We start from the raw sequence: 22,189 nt of genomic DNA, 5'->3' as shown, positions 1-22,189 counted from the left end.
GGCTTAGTTGAAGGTCTCTAATCAGTACCCCTCCGTTCCAAATTACAAGTCAGCCTGACTTTTTTCTAGATACGTAACTTTTTACTGTGCATCTAACTATAATGTGTGTATATTTGAAAGTTTGCTTCTATACCGCCTTTGCACACAGAAAGAGGTAAGGATCGTGCGTGATCTGTTTCCTTTCGTTCCTACGTGAGTTGGATAGAGTTGAGCTAGCCTGGCCATGTCAAAAAAGCACAAGAAGTCGTCGACAGAACATATGCACGCTCCCCATTACCTCCAAACATGCATGCAAAGACAGAAGTCAAGTAGTAGGCCGCAAATGCAATGCAAGCTGCGGTAGCTCGAAAACGCAACTCCACACAACGGCTTGACTGACTCGATCGGAGTGGGCGCACGAACAACGGAGACGCCATGACCACGATCAGACAAAGAGGAGGACGTGTACTCGTCACATCCCAAAACAACTCATTTCTGCATGCATGCTACTAGCTCCGGCCCCCGGCCGCGGCCCGCGCACAACGTACGACGCCGCGCCGACCCGCTGAGAGCTGGCCATCTCCCCTTCGCGCGTGACCCTGACATGCATGCCGGTGGCAGCTTCACCCTCTCCTCTTGTCACACGAGACACGCGCGCTACTGCATGCAGCGCATGGGCTATCAGCGAAGAAGCGATCGAGCACGGAGGCCGGCACGGCAGCGCGGCGGCGCCCGCGTGCGTGTGCAACTGCATGCCAGCACCAACGCACACGAAATCTTGCCGTGCGGGCTGGCTGGCTGGCAGCGCCGGCCCGCTGCTGCTACTCAACCTCGCCCTCTACGTCTCCATGATGGGATTCGCGAGCTGGGCACTCAACAGCTTCGTCGATGACATAGGTGACCAGGAATACTACCCACCTGCGGGTCCGTACGTCAACCCATCCGATCCGATCCATCATCTTCTTCTTCCGTGCAAATAACGACCCTTGCAGAGATTCTTTTATATGCATATACATACTCAACAGCTTCGTCTAGACGACGCGTGCATGTGCACGGGCACGCCTGGAGGCGCAGCGCCGGCGACGCTCCACTTCATCCAGTTCGCGCTGCTGGCGGCCGTGCTCGGCAGCGCGTCCAAGGCCGCGGCGGCGTTCCACGCGCGCGCATCGTGGCGACCGCAGGGTCTCGCGGCCGCCGCCGCGCTGGGCACCGTTGCGTGGGCGGCCACCGCGCTCGCGCTCGACCTCGCGTGCAAGGAGATGCGGGCCGCGTGCTGGCAGTAGATCAAACGTCGTCGCCCTCGGTGGCGCTGAGCATGGCCACCACCACCACCACAGGCAGGGCGGCGGGCCCTCGTGCAGTGTCATGTGAACTAGCATACCCATCGTGGTGTTGTCACTGTGTTGTCTTGTGATTTTCCGTCCTCGTGTTTCGTCGCGTGGAAAATAAGCAATTTGGTTTTTTAGTAATTGTGAAGTTACGAAGAGAAGTAAGACATTGCATCGCTTTTTTAGAAGCAAGATATAATCGAGACTTCATGTCCCTTAGAAAGAGCATCGTCTGTTAAACAAGTCTGCCACAACCTTTGTTTGACTATTTATAGTGTAATTTGCCTATGTTTTCAACTCAACCATCGGCACGCATTCATGCACGTACGCGACGATGATAGGTCTTGTTGTTGTTGGGACTAAACAGTAAAGGTACTCGATCGGTGGCAATGGCAGGCATGGCAGGGGAGAGGAATTGAAGAGGGGACGAAGCGAAGGCGGCGCTACTTTCTCCTCAAGGTATATATGACTTATGAGGCGCTACTTTCTCCTTGGTTTTAAACATTTTTTTGGGTTCATCCATATAACATCTATCATGCTGATAACTTCACAAACAGAGCTTATCTTAACCGGAACAAGGTGAGGACTAGGAAACTATATATGAATTGAAGAACCACCGTCAGCGCGCTCAAAATTATGATGGTTTAGTGAAAGCCAAAAGCTGCAGTTTTTCTCTAACATGATAATGCTTTGGTGAAAAACAAATGCCAAAATGTGAGCGGCCTGCGCACAACCTAAGCCTTTAGGGGCACCTGCTCCCCAGGGTGAAGAGGCCGCCTTGGAGCACTGTGCTTGATGATACTCCAGATTTTTGGGCACCATTCTGAACGGAGAGAAGAAGAACATTTCAGCTCCCTTGAGCCTGAATATTGATATATATTGTATCAGCATCCCCTTAAGCTCTGTTTGTCTGAACGAAATCCAATAATAACTTCAGTAGGGTTGCTTTGCTGAACATATTGCCGAGCATAGTTTCATGTCAGGTTTAAGGGATATAAACAAAATTCATAGTCCCTTCTGGGGTGTGGCCCCTTCGTGAAGTGGCCCATTCGGGGAGTAACTACCACATGTGCTAATCACATGTTTATTCATTAATTACATAATTAAGTAATTGATCACTAATTAGTGATTCACAACACCTATGTCTGTTCTGAACTCAGAGGCTAAATACACAGCTGGTTCATATCACCAATCTCTGAAGCAATTTGCATAACAATTTACTGATCTAGGCAGATTGGATCTCGATGTTAAACAAATTAAAACCAAAGCACACGGTGACGGTTCCACATGTGCTCAGGCCAGCCGTTCACACCACCAAGGTCCTTATCTAATCTTAGAGATCCAAAGCGTTTTAGTATTTACAAGTGAGGCGAAACTGGTTCCGTATCTTGCATGTTACAATATTTACTGATATGATCAACTAGTCCTGGTGTATGCAAATTCAAACTGTGAATTACGAAGAAGTTTTTCTTCAGAGCAAATTAAATAACTAAATTACGAAGAAGTCTTTCTGTCACCTTCACTAGGATCGGACCTGGAAATTGAATTCAAAAAAATACAATGCCCTGGTCCCTTGAATAAAAAAAATGGAAATCAGACTGTCCACCAATAGCAGGTACACACTTTACTTCATTTCTCCTCTTCCTCTTCCTCCTCCTGCAGGCATCTATCGATGGAAATCACCGATGCTTATATGTGTCTACTCTCCTGACCTCTCCTCACACACGGACATCAACCATTGTTGTTCCTGAGTGCCCTCCGCCACACCCAACATTACTCGACCTTGCATTTGGGAGCTCCTCGCGCGAGCATGGATCTCGTGACGGGGGCCATCGGCAGCATCATCTCCAAGCTGGCCGAGCTCCTCGCGGCGGAGTACAAGCTGCAGGCCGGCGTGAAGATGGAGACACTGCTGGCACGTCAAATTTACCGAGTGTTTTTATATTTGCCGAGTGTATTTTTTCGGTAACTCGACGAATAATTTCTTTGTCGAGTGCTGCGCTAAAAACACTCGGCAAAAAGGTGGTTTGCCGAGTGTAAAAAACACACTCAGCAAAGAGGGGAGTTTGCCGAGTGTTTTATTTTTAACACTCGGTAAAGAAATAAAATCTTTTTTCTGGAAAAGAAGAAGAAGAAAAATGAAAAAAACCTTTGCCGAGTGCGCAGATCTAGGACATCGCCACCCCCTCCCTCCCTCCCTCCCCCAACGGCGAGATCCAGGGACGGGGATGGAGACGGCGACGTGGGCCAGGGGCAGAGGGGACGGCGGCGGCGCGGGCCAAGGGCGGAGGGGATAGTGGTAGCGCGAGCCAGGGGTGGGGCGTGTCAGGGGCGGAGGGGACAGTGGCAGCGCGGTCCAGTGACGTCGGCGGCAGTGGGCATGGTGGAGGTGGCATGGTGCGGGCGTGGTTGGCGTGGTGTGGGCGGTATTGGCATGCTTGGTGGATGTGGCGTGGCGGCGGCAGGCGTAGGAGAGGCGGTGGTGGCGGGGTGGCGATGAGCTCACCGGCGTCTTTGTTTTTTTCCTAAAAAATATTTGCCGAGTGTTTTTTTGGCACTCGGCAAAGACTTTACCGAGTGTTTTTTGGCACTCGGCAAAGACTTTACCGAGTGTCCGACAAAAAACTCGGCAAAGATTGTTTGCCGGTAAGATCTTCCCTGAGTGTCAGTTGCCGAGTGCAATACTCGGCAAACAATATTGCCGAATGTTTTTAGACCTTTGCCGAGTGCCCAACGACCTGAATCCGTAGTGAGATTTGTTTTCTGTGCTAGCCTCGGTGTATGCACGTTTCTCTACGTGGGGAACAAAAAACTGAAGCACATGTGTGCACGCTGGTTCCATGTGTGTGCACGTTGAATCTCTGAGGCTAAATAAACTGGTTCATATTCATTAATCTCCAAGCAGATTGGATTTCGATCGATGTTAGTAATACTTAAACAAAACCGAAGCACATGGTTCCACATGAGCTCACAGGTCAGCATGCAGTTGACACTACCGAGGCCCTTATATATATATCTAATCTTAGAGATCCAAAGCGTATCAATCTAATTCTACGATAGGTATGTATGCGGTGGTGGTGTACGCAAATTCAAACTTCAGAGCAAATTACGAAGTTTCTCGGGGGCTCGTTTTTCTTCAGAGCAAATTAAATAGCGGAATCTTTCTGTCACCTTCGCTAGGATCAGACTTGGAAATTGAATAAAAAATACAATGCCATGGACCCTCACCGATAGAAAACTATTAGTCCTCAACCAGGATATAAGAAACATTTTTAGTCCCGGTCGGTAATATGTGCATGCGCGTGGGATTCAAACCCACGACCTCAAGTCTCGCGCATAGCCTCCTTACCATCCCACCTACACACTATATCTAACTATGTAGGGGATGCTATCATTTTGTATTAACTCTTGGAGGATCCTTTTATCCGGGTTGGAAACATCAACCGGGATAAAAGACGATCTTTTATCCCGGTTGGTAATACAAACCGGGATAAAAGGGTCCAAGGGATTTAGTCCTTTCCCAGCCACACGTGGGGACCCTTTATATCTCGGTTGGAAACACCAACCAGGATAAAAAGGGTCCGAGGGATTTATTCTTTTTTCAGTCCCATGGGGGACCATTTTATCCTGATTAGAGTTTTCAACCGGGATAAAACATCCCCTTTTATCCCGGTTGATGTCATGAGCTTTAGTTCCGGGTGGTAACACCAACCGGGATTTAAGAGTGACCTTTTAGTCCCTGTTTGTCTTACCACCCGGGACTAAAGGGTCCCCCACGGGAGGTTGGTTTTTGACCCGGGATAAAGGCACTGTTGCAAATACCAACCGAGAGTAAATTCCAGCCTACCGTGACGCACCTCTTTTTCTCCCGGGTCTACATTAAACTGGGACTAAAGGGAGGATCGAAAGTCGGTTTTCTACTGGTGCCTTAAATAAAAAAAATTGGAAATGAGACTGTGGGGGCGGTTACAAAGACACCGCGGGCAGGATGCCGAATAGCAGGCATCTATCGATGGCTCACGAGCTACAACACCCAGGCACTCACCAACCGTCCATCATATCCATTGATCACGCCTTGTCACACCCAATAATTCACCGGAGAGACTCTCCCGATGCTTATATGTGTCTACTCTCCTGACCTCTCCTCACACACGGACATCAACCATTGTTCCTGAGAGCCCTCCGCCACACCCAACATTACTCGAGCTTCCATTGGGAGCTCCTCGCGCGAGCATGGATCTCGTGACGGGGGCCATCGGCAGCATCATCTCCAAGCTGGCCGAGCTCCTCGCGGCGGAGTACAAGCTGCAGGCGGGCGCGTGAAGCAGCGGATCGAGTCTCTCACAAGGGAGCTCGAGAGCGCACACGCCTTCCTCCAAGAGATCGACAAGGTGCCCCCGGACCAGCTCAACAACCAGGTCAAGATCTGGGCCTGCGAGGTCAGGGACGCATCCTACGACATGGAGGACGTCCTTGACACCTTCCTCATCCACGCCAAGGATCCCAACCCCGTCAACAAGAACAAGAACAAAGAACATGCTCGAGTGGCTGAAGGAGAAGATCGACATGACCAAGGCTCGAGTTAGCATGACCAAGGCTCGCCATGACATTGGCAACGGGATCGAGGAGGTCAACAAGAAGCTCAAAGAGATCGACGAGCGGCGTAAGAGGTACAAGATCGACGATTGCGTGGCTTGTCCTGACACACCGTCCTCGTTTATCGATCCGCGCATGGCGCGGGTTCGCATGACCAGCGCGTCCATGCTCATTGGCATCGATGAGTCCAAGGAAGCAGTCATAAAGATGTTGTCCCACGATGACATGAAGACAAGGGTTGTCTCTGTTTTTGGATTTGGAGGACTCGGCAAGACAACTCTTGCCAAGGCAACATATGACCAGCTTAAACAAAACTATGAGTGTGGGGCATTTGTTTCCGTTGGCCGGAATCCGGACTTGGTGAAAGTTTTTAAGGACATTCTCTACGATCTTGACAAAGGCAACTATGGGGACATTCACTCTACACAAAAAGGTGCAGATTTGCTCATCCGCGAACTCCAAGAGTTCCTACGAGACAAGAGTACGCTAGCTGTTAGTGCTACAAGTAGTCGCAGTGTTATCCTAAACACTAAACGGTAAACAGTTGGTCACCATTTGTTTAGCGTTTAGGCTGTTTAAACAGTATTTAAACAGGATTAAACGACCTAAATGGATAATAATTTTGAGAGAAACAACATTTAGAAATTTACAAATGAATTAGAGTCCATAACTAATGATTAAAAATATTTACTATGCTCTCATATAGATACATACTCCCTCCATTTCAAATTGTAGGTCATTTTGATTTTTCTAGGTTCATAGATATTATTATGCATCTAGACATACACTATATCTAGATGCATAGCAAAAACTATGCACCTAAACAAGCCAAAACGATCTACAATTTAGAACGGATTGAGTACTTATCTTTATTCATTTATGATAGATTTTAGTTAGTAACTACTTTGTATATTTTTTCATCCATATTCATAGCTAGTAATTGCACCCTTAGTCCGAGCAATGTATTTTGTCATGAAAATTGGTATTTTCATTGCTACTTCCATAGATGTGCACGTGGTCTACATGTTGCATCATGCATGTATATACACATTAAGTTAGTATTTTTATATTAATAATAACAATATTTATATATATATATATATATTGGTGTACTTTGGGATATTTATTCATAATGGTATATGTAAGAAACTTAGATTTGGATTTAGTGATTATTTTCATAATGATAGATGTGGTAATTTTTTAGAAAATATAGTAGATCTGGCTCTGATGATTAGATTCTACGGCATTGATAGTTGGATGTTCTATTTTTCATAAGAATTTTTAGAATTTATCTTATTTTTAATAGCACATCTCGTCAGTAATAGCAAGATAGTACCCTACTGTTCAAAGTTTATTTAACCGCTTTCTTATGAATTGAACTCATATACGCACAAAATTCCGGTTTGCATGTCTGTATGAAACAAAAGAACATTAGAGATGCACTTTGAAGTGTACTATTATAGATTAGTCTAGATATGTGACTTTATACTTTTAGTGTAATATTTTTCCTTTTTCTTAATTGAGCTAACATGATACTCCCTCCATAATGAAATATAAGTGACTTTGAGTTTGTTCTAAGTCAAACAATCCTATGTTTGACTAAGTTTATAGAAAATAACAATAATATTTATGATATCAAATGAGCATCAATAGATCATTTACGAAATGTATTTTCATAGTTTACTTCTTTGACTGCGTGGTCTACGTGGCAAGACAGGAACTAGTCGAGGATTAAGAAAACTACTCGTAGTAACTAGAGTAGGACTCGCTTAGTCGAAACCGACCAATATTCTTGTAAATCAACTAACCTGTAACCCTGCCCCGGCAATATAAGGTGAGGTAGGGATCCCCTCCAAAGTAATTCAATCCAACCAACACACAGGATGTAGGGTCTAAATCAAGTGTTTGAGTTCACCTTCGAGTTCCTGATCTCCGTGAGTCCCATGCACTATGCACTATCCTCTTCATTCCTAGGATCCTCCCGCCGTGGTGTTGCTCGGTGCGGCTATTGAACATCCGTCGTAATAGAATTTTCCCACGAGATTTATCACCTCGTCCACCCGGAATCCTATGAGACCTTCACATATTGCGAAAATACTCTCCTTCTCCATAAGCTTGTTGAATATTAAACATCTATAATTTGGAAATATGTGAATGTTACACGAATAATTAAATATAAGGAACTAGAAAATAATTAATTATTAATACTTTTATTTTACGTACATTTATATCATGCAACGACAACACCTTGTGATGCACAAAATTGTTCATGTGCTCACAGATGTAGTATCCACATAGACTATTGCCTTGTTCCCATCTCAAGCACTTTAGTGAAAAAAAACAAGTCATGAAATATTCGTGTTATAAAATGTACCGGGAACTTTGTATTGAATGTAAGTTTTTCTTTGAATGGACCACAGTGAGTCTTGAGGAATCGTTTCCATGCACCACGGATTAAAATAATGATGATACAATGTTAGGTGAAAATTTAGGAAAGAAACTTTTGCATAGAGATAAAAGTCCCGAATTATTATGAGTTTAGCATGTCTTGAATGTCTTGGTACTCCGCCGGTAGTTTCCTCAATGAATCGAACACAACAACATGACTTTTTTCTATCATAATTATTATGAGAATCTAGTGGAAACTATGTACATAAATGTTCATATTAGAGATAACTAACATTAATTATGTAAGGAAAAAGAAAATAAAAATAGACTGTACCCACTTGTATAGCAGTAGTATGTATTCCTTCTAATTTTGTTTGTCCAAGAAATTGTCTATTGCCTCCAATGTTTTCTTTGGTTGATCCTGTATCTGAGCTTGGTTAATGAGCGATGGATTCATGAAGCCAACATTGAAGTACGATTCTCTGTGGCACCTCTAAATTAGCATCCTACATAAAATGGAAGATGAAGTTAGTAGGACGACGCACACACAAAAAATTATGATCTAAGCCAAAATTTACATATTGATAAACAGACACTTACAGAACTCAAGCGCTGATGAGAGAGACGTCAAGGGCATCCTGATGGTACACTTCATATATAACCTAGAATTCCATCCATAGGAGTTTCTCACGTTCGCCAAAAAAATCAATCGGTTTAACTCGAAGAGCGAACATGAACCTCTCATTAGCATACTACTCCATGTACCATTCATGAAATTCGTACCAATTCTGGCCTTACTAGAGGCTTGCCTACCTCAAAGGGTCATTTAGGTACAATTGGCTCTGGAGCTGGCGGTTCAACTTGCCCTAGAACTTCAGCAAGAGACATAGATGTATCTTGCATAAATCCAATGACTCTGATTTGTTGTTCTAAGGGCATTGCTTGTATAGTTTGAGCATCTTTATCTCGTAGATCCCTCAGCTGGGGGATAGTACAATTGGAAGATGAAGCTCCTCGCCATTGTTTCTTCTCATCAAACTTAACTAACAAACACTCTTAGTTCGATAGTACAGTCCTCTTTGCTTCTTTTGACATTCCAATAAAAAATTTTAATTTTGTTGGACCTACTGGCTTTGGCTCCATCTCCTTTGCTTTTCTTTGCTTATCGCATTTTTTGAAGAACTCCTTTCACCATTGCTTGGGATAGCTTTCGCAATTCCTCTATAGTCATATCAGCCGATAGTTTCTGAATGGTTTCAGACTTCCTTGTTTTCCTTGGCTGCCTTGGCTTGGAAGGCGGTGGTCGCGGCTTCTTTAGAGGTGCTGCAAGTTACTTGCTCGCTGCGGGTCTTAGTCTCGGCGACGGTGATCGGGGAGGGGTGTTGTGGTCGTCGTCGCTCGCACCACCAGGATTCGATGGAGATGGAGATGGTGATCAAGCAGGATGCGACAGTTCTGGTGGTGTCGACGGTCCGAGGTGGATGGGCTGGAGATGACGAACTTGAGTTTTGAGGAGATGGTCGCTGCGGGGGATCCACGGGGAACAATGATGCCATCTTGCCAGGGATGATGATGTAGCATTTGCGCCATATAATGATCCCGTGAAGTGCATGTCTTGGTGTCCTTTCCCTGTCACCTCCCGGGAGGTCGAGCTCTATGCCTTCATATTGATTATCAACAATATGCTCTAGGCCAACGCTGGAGTAGCCATGTGGAATCTCCAATCCATGGCTTGTCTGCCCTGGTAGGATTGGTAAAGCACTCCCGTACGCCACCTGTACATATATATGCAAAATAAAGAAGTTATTAAACTCCTGAGGTGTGGATCAATTGAGAAGATTGCATAAATTATATATATGCATACCTTAACAGTGATGTTGTTGAATGGTCTATGCGGTTCACATGAGGTGCGCTGAGTGATGTCATCCACAGGTACCATTGGTTGTCCACGGGGTAATCTTGGCATGTGCTCATTGAGGAGCCCTGTGGAAGCACAGCTGATTCGGCGTTGAGAAGGGCTAACAATGTTTGGATCCGGCGGTGCTCCAGATTGGGCCATCTCAGTAATTGCCGGGCCACTCGACACATAATTTCTTCTTGCATTCTTACTTCTTGTGAATGCACTTTGACTTCTAACATGCGCCACCATCTCTCCTGTTGCTATTCCTTTCTTCGCTTGAAGCTTTTGTATGAGTCAATGTCCCTACGGAAAGCGAACTTCCACAGAACAACCCCATAGCCTCGGCAACGTCCTGGGTGTTCAGGATTCCTGAGGGCCAATGTGAGCTCATCATTCTCTCTATCTACCTTCAACTTCCCAGCTTTAGCATCTTTAATGTCTTTGATAAGCCTTTCGGCCTTCTAACGTATTGTTTCATCTTCAACGTATTGTTTCATTTAAAAATTAGATCCCTTAGCTAATAACCAAAATTATTTATCTACTACTCTACATTTATTTAATATTCTAACATGATACTCCTGTTGTGATTGACTTTTAGTTAGTAATTACCCTATACACTTTTTTATCTACATTCATACCTTTTCACTTTACAATGCACCTCCATACATTGTGTTTAGCATGAAAATTAGTTTTTTTCATCGCTTCCTTCCATATATTTATAAATGGTCTACACGGTGACACACATTATGTATATATACCTTAACTTAGTATTTCTATATTAACAATGATAGAAATAGCTTATTTAGAATCATATATTTGTTTACTTTTGGACATTTCTATATAATTAACATGCAAATAGTTAGATTAAGATATAAATGTTTCCTTTTATATATAGGTTATTTTTAATAATGACATACGTGCATAATTTAGATACAAATTTAGAAGGGCATTTCAAGTTATTTCTTATAATAACATTTATGGATAATTTAGATGAAGATTATATGGTTACTTTAAATTATTTTTTATAATGTAAAGGTAGGTAATTTATTTATCAGTTTACGGGTTTAATTTAAAATATTTTTATAATAAAAGTGGTGGATATTTTATTAAAAATATAATAGACCAATTGCAATGATTATTATAGTCTACAGGATTGATGCCTAGATGTTTTATTTTTATATGAATTTATAGTGTTTATCTTTTTTCCTATCGCACCTTGTGAAGATAAATGTGCAGTCTCCAATTAAAAAAATAAGAGAACATAGCTAACAATCAAAGTTACTACCTTGAGCTCTCTCATTTGTTAAATTTGCTAACACAATACTTATATAGATATAAATTATTATCTTCAATCGATTGTGATAGACTTTAGTTAGTAATTACTTTATTATATTTTCATCCATATTTATAATCTTTATTTTTTTCACTTTGCGATGCACGTATGCGCTTGAATTTATTAATGGACCCTAAGTTTGAGCTATATTTTAACATGAAAATCTATATTCTGCTCACTTCCTCTATATATTTATAAATGGTGACATATCATATGTATACACATTAAATTTTTATTTTCTACACCAACGGTGTAAGAAATAGACATTTAAATTCATAAATTGGTGTACCTCTGTGAATAATTTTGTATGTATAAATTTAGGAAGTTACTTTAGGCTATTTTCATAATGGTATAGAATGGTAATTTTTTAGAAAATATTTGGAAGATTTGCGATCAGTGTCTGACTGTGTCCGAGGCTCCTTTGAGTTCTTTCTTATGGTCGTCGTTGTATATTTGTCTAATGGATGTGATTTCCATGCTTGTACACTGATTATTTTCAAGTACGTGCTGAAATCAAAGATGTAAAGTCTCATGTGGAAGGTAGGTTTGCCTTAATAGCATTACACTTGGGGGGTCCAATATGTCGGTCAAGCTGGATTGTATTGATAGAATCGTGTAACAAAGTTTAAAGCTTTGCGCATTTCTTGACCAGCAGAAGTAACTGGAATGACCAGCAGAAGTAACTGGAAATCTGTGTGCGTGAGTGTGTAACAAAGTTGAAGCCATGCAGAGGCTACGATGGTGAGTGGTGTGGCCCTTTGGTCTCTAGCATGACTTAATGCTTGCAACTTGCAATAATCCATCCTCCATCGTGTCCCTTGCTGCCTTCCGGCGACAGATGTGGTCATGTGGCCATGCGTGGCGAAGTGGCGATCACTCCATGCTCGGGTCGACAAAGACACACGCTACGCTGGCGTGCGAGCCATGTCGACACGGTTGCTCGGTGGGCAAGAGAGGGATCAACAGTTAGGATCTCTCCAAGCAGATACGGCCAACGGTACCACATCATGTAGATCATTATATCTTCGAAAGGACCATAATACACACAGTCACAACTTCTAGTGGCAGTGCATCTGTTTTGCGTAGAGTAGCGACCCGAAGAAAAATGATAGATCCAGGTCACATCTACAGATGTTGTACACCACAAGCTGTAAATATCAAAGTAAACGGTTCCGCCACCCCCCCCCCCCCCCCCCCCCCCCCAACACACACACAAAAGGTACTTCAGGCGGCAGTACTGTGACAAAATATATGCAGCAAAAATGGACGGTGACAAAATAGATGAATTTCCCATGAATGTGAAAGTGTGGACTAATGTGATTCTATCATTTCTGTCAAAAAGGTAATCATGGAGAGCAATCACGTACAAGATGGAAAATAAGCGTCGTGACAGTGCAAACGAGAGTGTGACTGTAGTGTGCGTCAGTGCGCTCGGTGTCCGCAGGGGTGTTTGGATACGAGGTGCTAAACTTTAGAAGTGTCACATCGGATGTTCGGATGCTAATTAGAAGGACTAAACATGAGCTAATAATAAAACTAATTGCAGAACCCCTATACTAATTCGTGAGACGAATCTATTGAGCCTAATTAATCCATGATTATCACATGTTTACTATAGCAGCACATTGTCAAATCATAGGCTAATTAGGCTTAATAGATTCGTCTCGCGAATTAGACTCTATCTGTACAATTAGTTTTGTAAATAGTCTATGTCTAATATTTTTAATTAATATCAAACATCTGATGTGACGGGTACTCAAGTATTTTCCAAACACCCCATCAAACTGTGAATTACGAAGAAGTTTCTGGGGCTCGTTTTTTCAGAGCAAATAGCGGAATCTTTCTGTCACCTTCACCTTTATGTCACCCTCTCCTTCGATGGCTGCAATCCCAACTTCTCGGCAGCTCCCTCATCAGGACGCTAAACGAGGAGCAGGCCGGCCCAGTTCCCAAGCCCCCCATCACCTCCCTCGGCTCCGGTGATAGTCCCAGCGCCTCCGCCGCCGCTAGTCCCAGCCCCTGTCTCCAACTCCGGCCAACCTCCCCCGCTGCCACCGCCTCCCCTAGCTCTGGCACCTCCCTCCACCACTGCCATAGATAAACTCGTCCAGTTGTCATCACGGCACGGATGGGAGCCAAAGGAAGAGGATGGGGCCAGTAGTGCTTATTAATAGCTGCAATATTGAAAATATGAATTTGACGGGGCCAATAGAGCTTAATAGCTGCAATATTAAAAATCTGATCGTCAAAGGGCAAATAGTGCTTAATTAGTAGTTGCAATATTGGAAATCTGTCCGTGACAGGACGAATAGTGCATATTAATAGCTGCAGTATTCGAAATCTGGATAGACTAATCCTAAATACTATGATTTTGTCATTTAAATACCATAGCTTGGATACTCGAATATCATGATTTGGATGTCTAGAATACCATCATTTGGACCTTACCATGATTTGATTTACATTCTTGGGACCTAAAAAACCTACAAGGTATATGCTAGACAAAGCATTAGTCCCATAACTATGTTGGTACTTAGTTTCTAAAATCACAAACTATGGTTTAATGAGGCCATCTTCGCTACAATCTCCCCGTTTTTGTGATTTATGACAACACAATCAAAGCAAGCATAATTTTGCAAAAATTGACCAATTGAACTACTTACACCTGCTTGGATGCTTGCCATCATCCAACCTCCCCTTTTGTCCATCTTCATATGACTCCCCCTTGATGCACTTCTCCCTTTTTCTTGTATTTCTCCCCCTATGAATATTCACACAAAGGTTCTTGCACCGGCTCTTACTTTGATTTCACATTTCTCCCTCTTTGGAATCAAGTCATTAAAAAAGAGCAATATCTTCCATTTGTGAGCCTACAACTTGCAAACATGCTTAAGTGAAAACATTAGTAACCTACGGAGATAGCTTCATGAACCATGATCCACATGTGATGGTACCAATAAAGATACCAGGTAAAAAGAAGACTAGGATGGATCCAGAATTCATGAAACTAGCATGATACAAGTTAAGCTCCCTCTACATGTGTGTACAACATTAGTACCAATGACTATATTGGCACTCAATCATTAAAATCACAAACTATAGTTTAATTAAAATTACAAACTATAGTTTTGAGATCATGTTCGATACAATAGCACGTCACGTAGATCATAATCTTCGAAAGGACCATAATACACACACTGAGAACTTCTAGTGGCAGTGCATCTTCTTTGCGTAGAGTAGCGACCCGAAGAAAAATGATAGATCCAGGTCCAAGATACTTGTACACCACAAGCTGTAAATATCAAAGTAAATGGTTTTCCCCCTTTCAAAAGCTACTTCAGGCGGCAGTACTCGTAAAATATATGCAGCAAGAAGTACAAGATGGAAAATAAGCATCGTGACAGTGCAAACGAGAGGGGTGTGATGTGCGTGTGACTGTAGTGCGTGGGGTGGTGTACCTATCCTGATGTACGCAAATTCAAACTGTGAATTACCAAGAAGTTTCTGGGGGCTCGTTTTTCCTCAGAGCGAATTAAATAGCGGAATCTTTCCGTCACGTTCACTAAGACCTTGTTTAGTTCCTAATTTGGGAGTGTCAAAGTTGGAATTTTGTTATAAATGCGCAACTGTAGCATTTCGTTTGTATTTGTGAATTATTGTCCAAACATTGACTAATTAGGCTCAAAACATTCGTCTCGCAAAGTACAACAAAACTGTGCAATTAGTTTTTCATTTCGTCTACATTTAGTACTCCATGCATGTACCGCAAATTTGATGTGATAGGAAATCTTCTTTTTGCATAGTGTCAAAGTTGGGATTTTGATGGGAACTAAACAGGGCCTAAGCTAGCACGTGATGGATGGACAAGGAAGTAATGGCTGCTGGCCCGCTAGACTTGACTCACGTCCTCGTCCTCGACCTCCGTTACACGATAGCACCCAGGCTGCCTGGCCAGGCACTCACCAACCGTCCACCATATCCATTGATGACGCCTCGTCACACCCAATAATTCACATGGTATGGAAATGCAGTCACAGGAGAGATGCTCCCGATGTTTATACGTGTGTACTCTCCTGACCTCTCCTCACACACCGACATCAACGTACCATTGTTCCTGAGAGCCCTCCGCCACACCCAACATTACTTGAGCTTGCAGTGGGAGCTCCTCGCGCGAGCATGGATCTCGTGACGGGGGCCATCGGCAGCATCATCTCCAAGCTGGCCGAGCTCCTCGCGGCGGAGTACAAGCTGCAGGCGGGCGTGAAGCAGCGGATCCAGTCTCTCACAAGGGAGCTCGAGAGCGCACACGCCTTCCTCCAAGAGATCGACAAGGTGCCCCCGGACCAGCTCAACAACCAGGTCAAGATCTGGGCCTGCGAGGTCAGGGACGCATCCTACGACATGGAGGACGTCCTCGACACCTTCCTCATCCACGCCAAGGATCCCAACCCCGTCAACAAGAACAAGAACATGCTCAAGCGGCTGAAGGAGAAGATCGATACCTTGTTTAGCAAGACCATGGCTCGCCATGACATTGCCAACGCGATCGAGGAGGTCAACAAGAAGCTCAAAGAGATCGCCGAGCGGCGTCAGAGGTACAAGATCGACGATTGCGTGGCTAGTCCTGCCACACCGTCCTCGTGTATTGATCCGCGCATCGCGCCGGTTTACAGTACCAGCGCGTCCATGCTCATTGGCATCGATGAGTCCAAGGAAGCAGTCATAAAGATGTTGTCCCACGATGACATGAAGACAAGGGTTGTCTCTGTTCTTGGATTTGGAGGACTCGGCAAGACCACTCTTGCCAAGGCAACATATGACCAGCTTAAACAAAACTATGAGTGTGGGGCTTTTGTTTCCGTTGGCCGGAATCCGGACTTGGTGAAAGTTTTTAAGGACATTCTCTACGATCTTGACAAAGTTTTTAAGGACATTCACTCTACACAAAAAGGTGCAGATTTGCTCATCCGCCAACTCCTAGACTTCCTACGAGACAAGAGGTACATACTCCCGTAGCCACCCAAACTCTACGCTAGCTAGCTGTTAGTCCGTCAACCTATACTTTCGCACTGCTAATAATTGTGAGAGGAACAACATGTAGAAATTGACAAATGAATTAGAGTCCATAACTAATCATTAAACATATTTACTATTCTCTCATATAGATACATCCTCCATTTTAAATTTTAGGTCATTTTGACTTTTCTAGGTTCATAGATATTATTATGCATCTAGACATACACTATCTAGATGCATAGTAAAAACTATGCCCCTAAAAAACCCAAAACGATCTACAATTTGGAACGGAGGGAGTACTTATCTTTATTCATTTATGATAGATTTTAGTTAGTAACTACTTTGCATATTTTTTCATCCATATTCATAGTTAGTAATTGCACCCTTAGTCCCAGCAATATATGTATCATGAAAATTGGTAATTTCATTGCTTCTTCCATATATGAGCACGTGGTCTACATGTTGCATCATGCATGTATACACATTAAGTTAGTATTTTTATATTAATAATAACAATATTTTTAGAATTATATATTGGTGTACTTTGGGATATTTATTCATAATGGTATATGTAAGAAATTTTGATTTGGATTTAGTGATTATTTTTAGTAATAGAAGATGTGGGTAATTAAAATACAAATTTAGAGAATTAGATAACTAATTTGGATGAAAATAGAGAGTTAATTTTTGTTATATTTCATGGTGGCAAAGGTGGATAATTTAGATATAGATATAGAGGGATTACTTTGGACTATTTTCATAATGGTAGATGTGGTAATTTTTTTAGAAAATATAGTAGATCTGGCTCTAATGATTAGATTCTACTGCATTGATAGTTGGATGTTCTAATTTTCATAAGAATTTTAGAATTGGTCTTATTTTAATAGCACATCTCATGAGTAATAGCAAGATAGTACCCTACTGTTCAAAGTTTATTTATCCGCTTTCTTATGAATTGAACTCGTATACGCACAAAATTCTCGGTTTCCATGTCAGTATGAAATAAAAGAACATTAGAGATGCACTTTGAAGTGTACTATTATAGATTAGTCTAGATATGTGACTTTATACTTTTAGTGTAAGTTTATATTTTTCCTTTTTCTTAATTGAGCTAACATGATACTCCCTCCATAATGAAATATAAGTGACTTTGAGTTTGTTATAAGTCAAACAATCCTATGTTTCACTAAGTTTATAAAAAATAACAATAATATTTATGATATCAAATGAGTATCAATAGATTGTTTATGAAATGTATTTTCATAGTTTACTTCTTTGATACATTAGATATTAAATTTTTATTTATAAAGTTGGTCAAACTCATGATAGTTTGATTTAAGATAAACTCAAAATCCATTATATTTCTATACAGAGGGAGTAGTTTCTTAATCACTAATTATGAGCCCTCAACTATCTTACTCCTACATTATAAGGTGTCTCCATTTTTGACAACTCAGCTAGCTATAAGTGCCAACATAGACTCGTTCTATATGCATGGCACAATGAACAAATGAACAGAGAAAACTAGCTACTAGTTAATAGGTACTCCCTCTGTCCGGCAATGAGTGTCCATTTAGAAAATTTCAGACACATTAGTAGTAATGAGAAAATGTCTATGTTGCCTCTAATAACTAATACTAATTGTGATTGAAACTCATGCTGTCCGTTTAGTTTTCTAGATCCTAAATAAATGCATGTGCATTGGAACCAGAGAAATGACATCATTTGATCATTTGATTCGCTCTACGTGCTTCTCCATATGTTTTTCTTTATTGGTGTGAATGTTGTTTTAATTAGATGATATTTACTAGGAGGTAAAAGGACACTCTTTGTGGGATAAATTTTAGAGTCTATAGTGCATTTCCTTACATATGCAATATGTATTTAACATCTCTATTATGTGTGGACCCACATTAGTTTTGAAGAATGTGCTATAGGTAGTTGGTGAAATGGTCTATCAAGTTGACTTCACCGTTGGAGACACTCACTTGCAGCTGATTGCCAACCAGTCAGCAAAGATTCAGAATCATTAGTTTCATTAGTGTTATAACATGACGAGTAGTTTTCTATTTGTTCTATATATTCATTCACGGTTCTTTGTTATATAGATAGATGTCTTGGATACTTTTACTGACTATTGTCATGTGGGTAGGTACCTAATTGTCATTGACGACGTATGGGAGACACAATCTAAGAAGAGAATCATAGATCAGGTTTTGAGTACTCAGAATAATAAAGGAAGCAGAATAATAATAACCACTCGTAATTCAGAAGTTGCCACTGGTGATGAGGTATACAAATACAAGCTACAACCGCTTTCGGATGATAACTCAAAAGAGTTATTTTATGCAAGGATCCCTGAAGATAAATGTCCTGATAATCAACGACCGAAGGTATCTGAAGTAGTTGATAAAATTCTGAAAAAATGTGGTGGTGTACCTTTAGCTATCATCACAATGGCTAGCTTACTGGTGGGAAAATCAATGCAAGAATGGTTTGAGGTGTGCAACTCTATTGGTTTTCGTGATAAAGATAAAGAGCAAGTAGATGATACTCTGTGGATACTGTCTCTTAGCTACTATGATCTCCCTTCTCACCTGAAGACTTGCTTACTGTATCTAAGCTTATTTCCAGAAGATTATTTGATTAAAAAGGATGCTTTGATATGGATGTGGGTAGCTGAAGGTTTTGTCAATGAGAAACCAGGAATCGGCTTGTATGAGATTGGGGAGGGATACTTCAACAACCTAGTTAACAGAAGTTTGATCCAGCCAGTGGAGGATGAAGAAACCAAAATCATAAATGGATGCCGTATCCATGATATGATTCTTGATCTCATCCGTTCCTTGTCCCGTGAAGCAAACTTTGCCATGGTATTCGACAACCGTACTGAAGACACATTGTTAGGAAGCAATGCACGTAGGTTAGCTCTCCACAATGATGCTCCTCTGAACAATCATACGGACACAGCACGAGCATGGTCTTTCTTTGCTTTTATGCGCCATTCTGTTCCAAGGGTCCAGTTTCGGAGCTTTAAACTCTTACGCGTGCTATATTTGGAGAGCATCTTTCATCGTTTACCCTTCTATGAGCATATTGGAGATTTACTTCATTTGAGGTACCTCGGGACAAGCCGGTCCTCCTATGAGGATTTGGAGCTTCCAAAAGAAGCAGCTTTCAAGTTTCTTCGGGTGTTGTATTTGGATGACAACATCCTAAGTGCAAGTGAGCATCCAAGGGAATTATTACCATCGAGCGTGGGCATGCTAACACAATTGGTATGCCTACGTGCTGTGGATTATAGCCTGCCGGGTGAGGAAATCAAGAACCTGACGTCCCTGCAGGAGTTGCACATACGTCCTGGCACGTGGGGCGATGAAAAGTCAATCGGCCAGTTTGTGAAAGATCTGGGCAACCTACGTGAACTCAGGGCGCTCAGGATTTTTACTGGCCATTTCAAGGACAAGAGAATGCAATCGGACTTCGTGAATTCACTAGGAAATCTCCACAACCTGCAACGTCTGCAACTGTTCGGTGCGAGTGTAACTATCGAAGATGGAGAAGGAGCACGGGAGAACAAATGGCAGCTCCCGCTCCCGCTCCCGCGAGGACTCTGCCATTTGGTTCTGGACACGGTCCCTGAATTGCCGCCATGCATTGATCCAACGCGTCTCCCCAACCTCTCCCACTTGACCCTGACTGTCGATGAGATGGGTGACCAGGGTCTGAAAATCTTGGGAGAGTTGCCAGAGCTCCATTACCTCAAGCTCACGCTGTCCACGAGATGCCGCAGCAAGGCAACGATAACTGGTACTGCCGCTCATGGCTACTTTCGGAAGTTGAGATCCTGCGAGTTGCCTTTTTCAACGGTCCAGTTTGTGGTCAACGAGGACTCGAGTGTTTCATTCACAATCTCGACTCGAGTGTTTCATCATTCACAATTTCGTTTTAAAAAGAAACAGGACAACTGCAGAGTAGCAGGTGCCCTTATGCCAAACCTGGAAGTGCTCAGCTTTCGCAACGACGTGGAAGAATTAACCGACTGCAATCTGGGCTTGGAGTGCCTCCCTTCGCTTCAGAAACTAACAGTAGTTCTTCTCACCGGTTGGGGGCTGCCTGATGATGTGGCCAATAATCTGACCGGCAGAGTGGAGGCTGCACTGAGGCACACAATCCAAGCCCATCCCAACCGGCCCACACTCGAAATTGACCGCTATGATTATTGCTACAATTCTAGGTGCGTACCTGCTCACATGGACTCCTCGTAATTTCCATCTAATCTTCTGTTGATCTCATAATCTGTTCTAACTAAATTTGGAATTCCAGCGAATCAGACAATGATGATAGTTATTGAATCAAGAGGAAGAAGAAGAAGAAGAACAAGATCAAGAGGAGGATGAGGAGGCGACACCATTGGAAGATAGCTATTGAATCGCTTCAGTTCGATTCCACCAAACCACCCTGCATGCACCTACGTGTTTTCTTTAGCTGCTGCTTCGAGTTCTTCTTCCTTCTTTCAGTTGCTACATATGTTCGTTTTGTGGCTGCTTCAGTGACATAATCTATAGGCAGTCAATCGCTGTTCAATACTATTTCAAGATTCGCATGGATGGACTCCGTTTCTGCGTAGCATTATCTTCGACTCTATTTCTATTGTTTGGATAACCCTACCATTGGATTCTGTTGGTATCAAACTCCCTTTTGTGTCTGAGTTAGTGTGAGAGTGTAATAAGAGGCTGATGTCTCTCTTGTGTCTGTCCTTGATGGCTGAGGTCGTGGATTTCAGTCCCCCTCCCCCCTTCACCCACCCCATCCACCTTTTCTTTTTTTAATGCCAAGTTGTTCGTGTTGTAAGGTTCTTTAAATACTGTGAACTCATCCTTGTTTGGTTCTGTTTTTGACCCATGAGCAATGCTATAGTATTCTAAGCATGACTGTGGACCATCTATTTAGTAAATTCGAATGGATAAGAAGACCTATTACCTCCATGAATATAGTTGTTATATTTATTTATTTAATTTATATTTCATAAATTATGACAAATATGGGGAAAATCTACATGTTAATTAGAGTAGCATAGCAACATATGCAACATTGTTGGGCGGAAATGTGAAATCAGTCAGCCCAGGAAGCCCAGCGTCCAGTGGCAGTGGGAGGCTGGGAGCTGTCCATGACTCCATGAGTCCAGGTAAGCTTTTTCTTTCATTCATTTATTCTTTCTTCTAAACCTTTACAACTAATTCACTTTTGCATAAATTTATGATTTTTGTGTATTCTGTGCACATAAAACAATTAATACAATTCATCCAACATTTCTCCAAACATAACTTAGAATTTAAAGATGCATATTCAATATTTTATATTCATTTTGGACTCTATTTGGTTGAATTGTTTCTGAACAACATCATAGTTTGAATCGATTTAACCGCATAATCCTTTTCTATCTTTTTTCCCTAAGAGCATTCATTCTGGTGGCTTCTCTAGCTTTTGAGGTGCACATTTTGGTTCACATTGGAGATGCTTAATTGACTCCAACATCCTTAAGCACACTATAGACGCCATGAGATATATTGGGTATAGTGTGATCGCCAAAGCTCTATCCACCAAAGCTCTGCCGAAATCGTAGTACCGACCGTTGATCGAGAAGGT

The 22,189-nt window shown here is 42.4% G+C and overlaps 2 protein-coding genes across 3 annotated transcripts; both read left to right on the top strand.

Moving 5' to 3' along the window:
* The first annotated feature begins 587 nt into the window (after positions 1 to 587).
* Positions 588 to 1,262, top strand: LOC101758635. The gene is made up of 2 exons (XM_004980796.1): positions 588 to 903; positions 1,048 to 1,262. The coding sequence occupies exons 1-2, from the start codon at positions 588 to 590 to the stop codon at positions 1,260 to 1,262; spliced, it is 531 nt and encodes a 176-aa protein (XP_004980853.1).
* A 1,821-nt stretch (positions 1,263 to 3,083) lies between these two features.
* LOC101753078 (disease resistance protein RPP13) lies at positions 3,084 to 21,528 on the top strand. Of its 2 annotated transcripts, XM_012848589.2 has the most exons (4): positions 3,084 to 3,195; positions 15,779 to 16,524; positions 18,693 to 20,777; positions 20,867 to 21,528. In XM_012848589.2, exons 1-4 carry the CDS (start codon positions 3,118 to 3,120, stop codon positions 20,892 to 20,894), a joined length of 2,937 nt encoding a protein of 978 aa, XP_012704043.1. In that variant the 5' UTR covers positions 3,084 to 3,117; the 3' UTR covers positions 20,895 to 21,528. The 2 variants fall into 2 exon arrangements, with proteins under 2 accessions (XP_012704043.1, XP_004979960.1); XM_004979903.3 differs by lacking the exon at positions 3,084 to 3,195 and having other exon boundaries at positions 15,501 to 16,524.
* The last annotated feature ends 661 nt before the right edge of the window (positions 21,529 to 22,189 follow it).

Source organism: Setaria italica, chromosome VIII (assembly GCF_000263155.2).
Source record: "Setaria italica strain Yugu1 chromosome VIII, Setaria_italica_v2.0, whole genome shotgun sequence".
In the NCBI taxonomy this organism is placed as follows: Eukaryota; Viridiplantae; Streptophyta; class Magnoliopsida; order Poales; family Poaceae; genus Setaria; species Setaria italica.
Note: the sequence above shows the minus strand (reverse complement) of the source record. Positions and strands in the feature narration are given on the sequence as shown.

What these genes read in the sequence shown, in the direction of transcription:
- LOC101758635 (XM_004980796.1), top strand. Translation starts at nt 588, where the DNA reads ATGCCGGTGGCAGCTTCACCCTCTCCTCTTGTCACACGAGACACGCGC. An exon ending in GGAATACTACCCACCTGCGG is followed by an intron (nt 904 to 1,047) that starts GTCCGTACGTCA and finishes GCACGCCTGGAG; the next exon opens with GCGCAGCGCCGGCGACGCTC.
- LOC101753078 (XM_012848589.2), top strand. Translation starts at nt 3,118, where the DNA reads ATGGATCTCGTGACGGGGGCCATCGGCAGCATCATCTCCAAGCTGGCC. An exon ending in CGGCGGAGTACAAGCTGCAG is followed by an intron (nt 3,196 to 15,778) that starts GCCGGCGTGAAG and finishes TACAAGCTGCAG; the next exon opens with GCGGGCGTGAAGCAGCGGAT. An exon ending in GACTTCCTACGAGACAAGAG is followed by an intron (nt 16,525 to 18,692) that starts GTACATACTCCC and finishes TCATGTGGGTAG; the next exon opens with GTACCTAATTGTCATTGACG.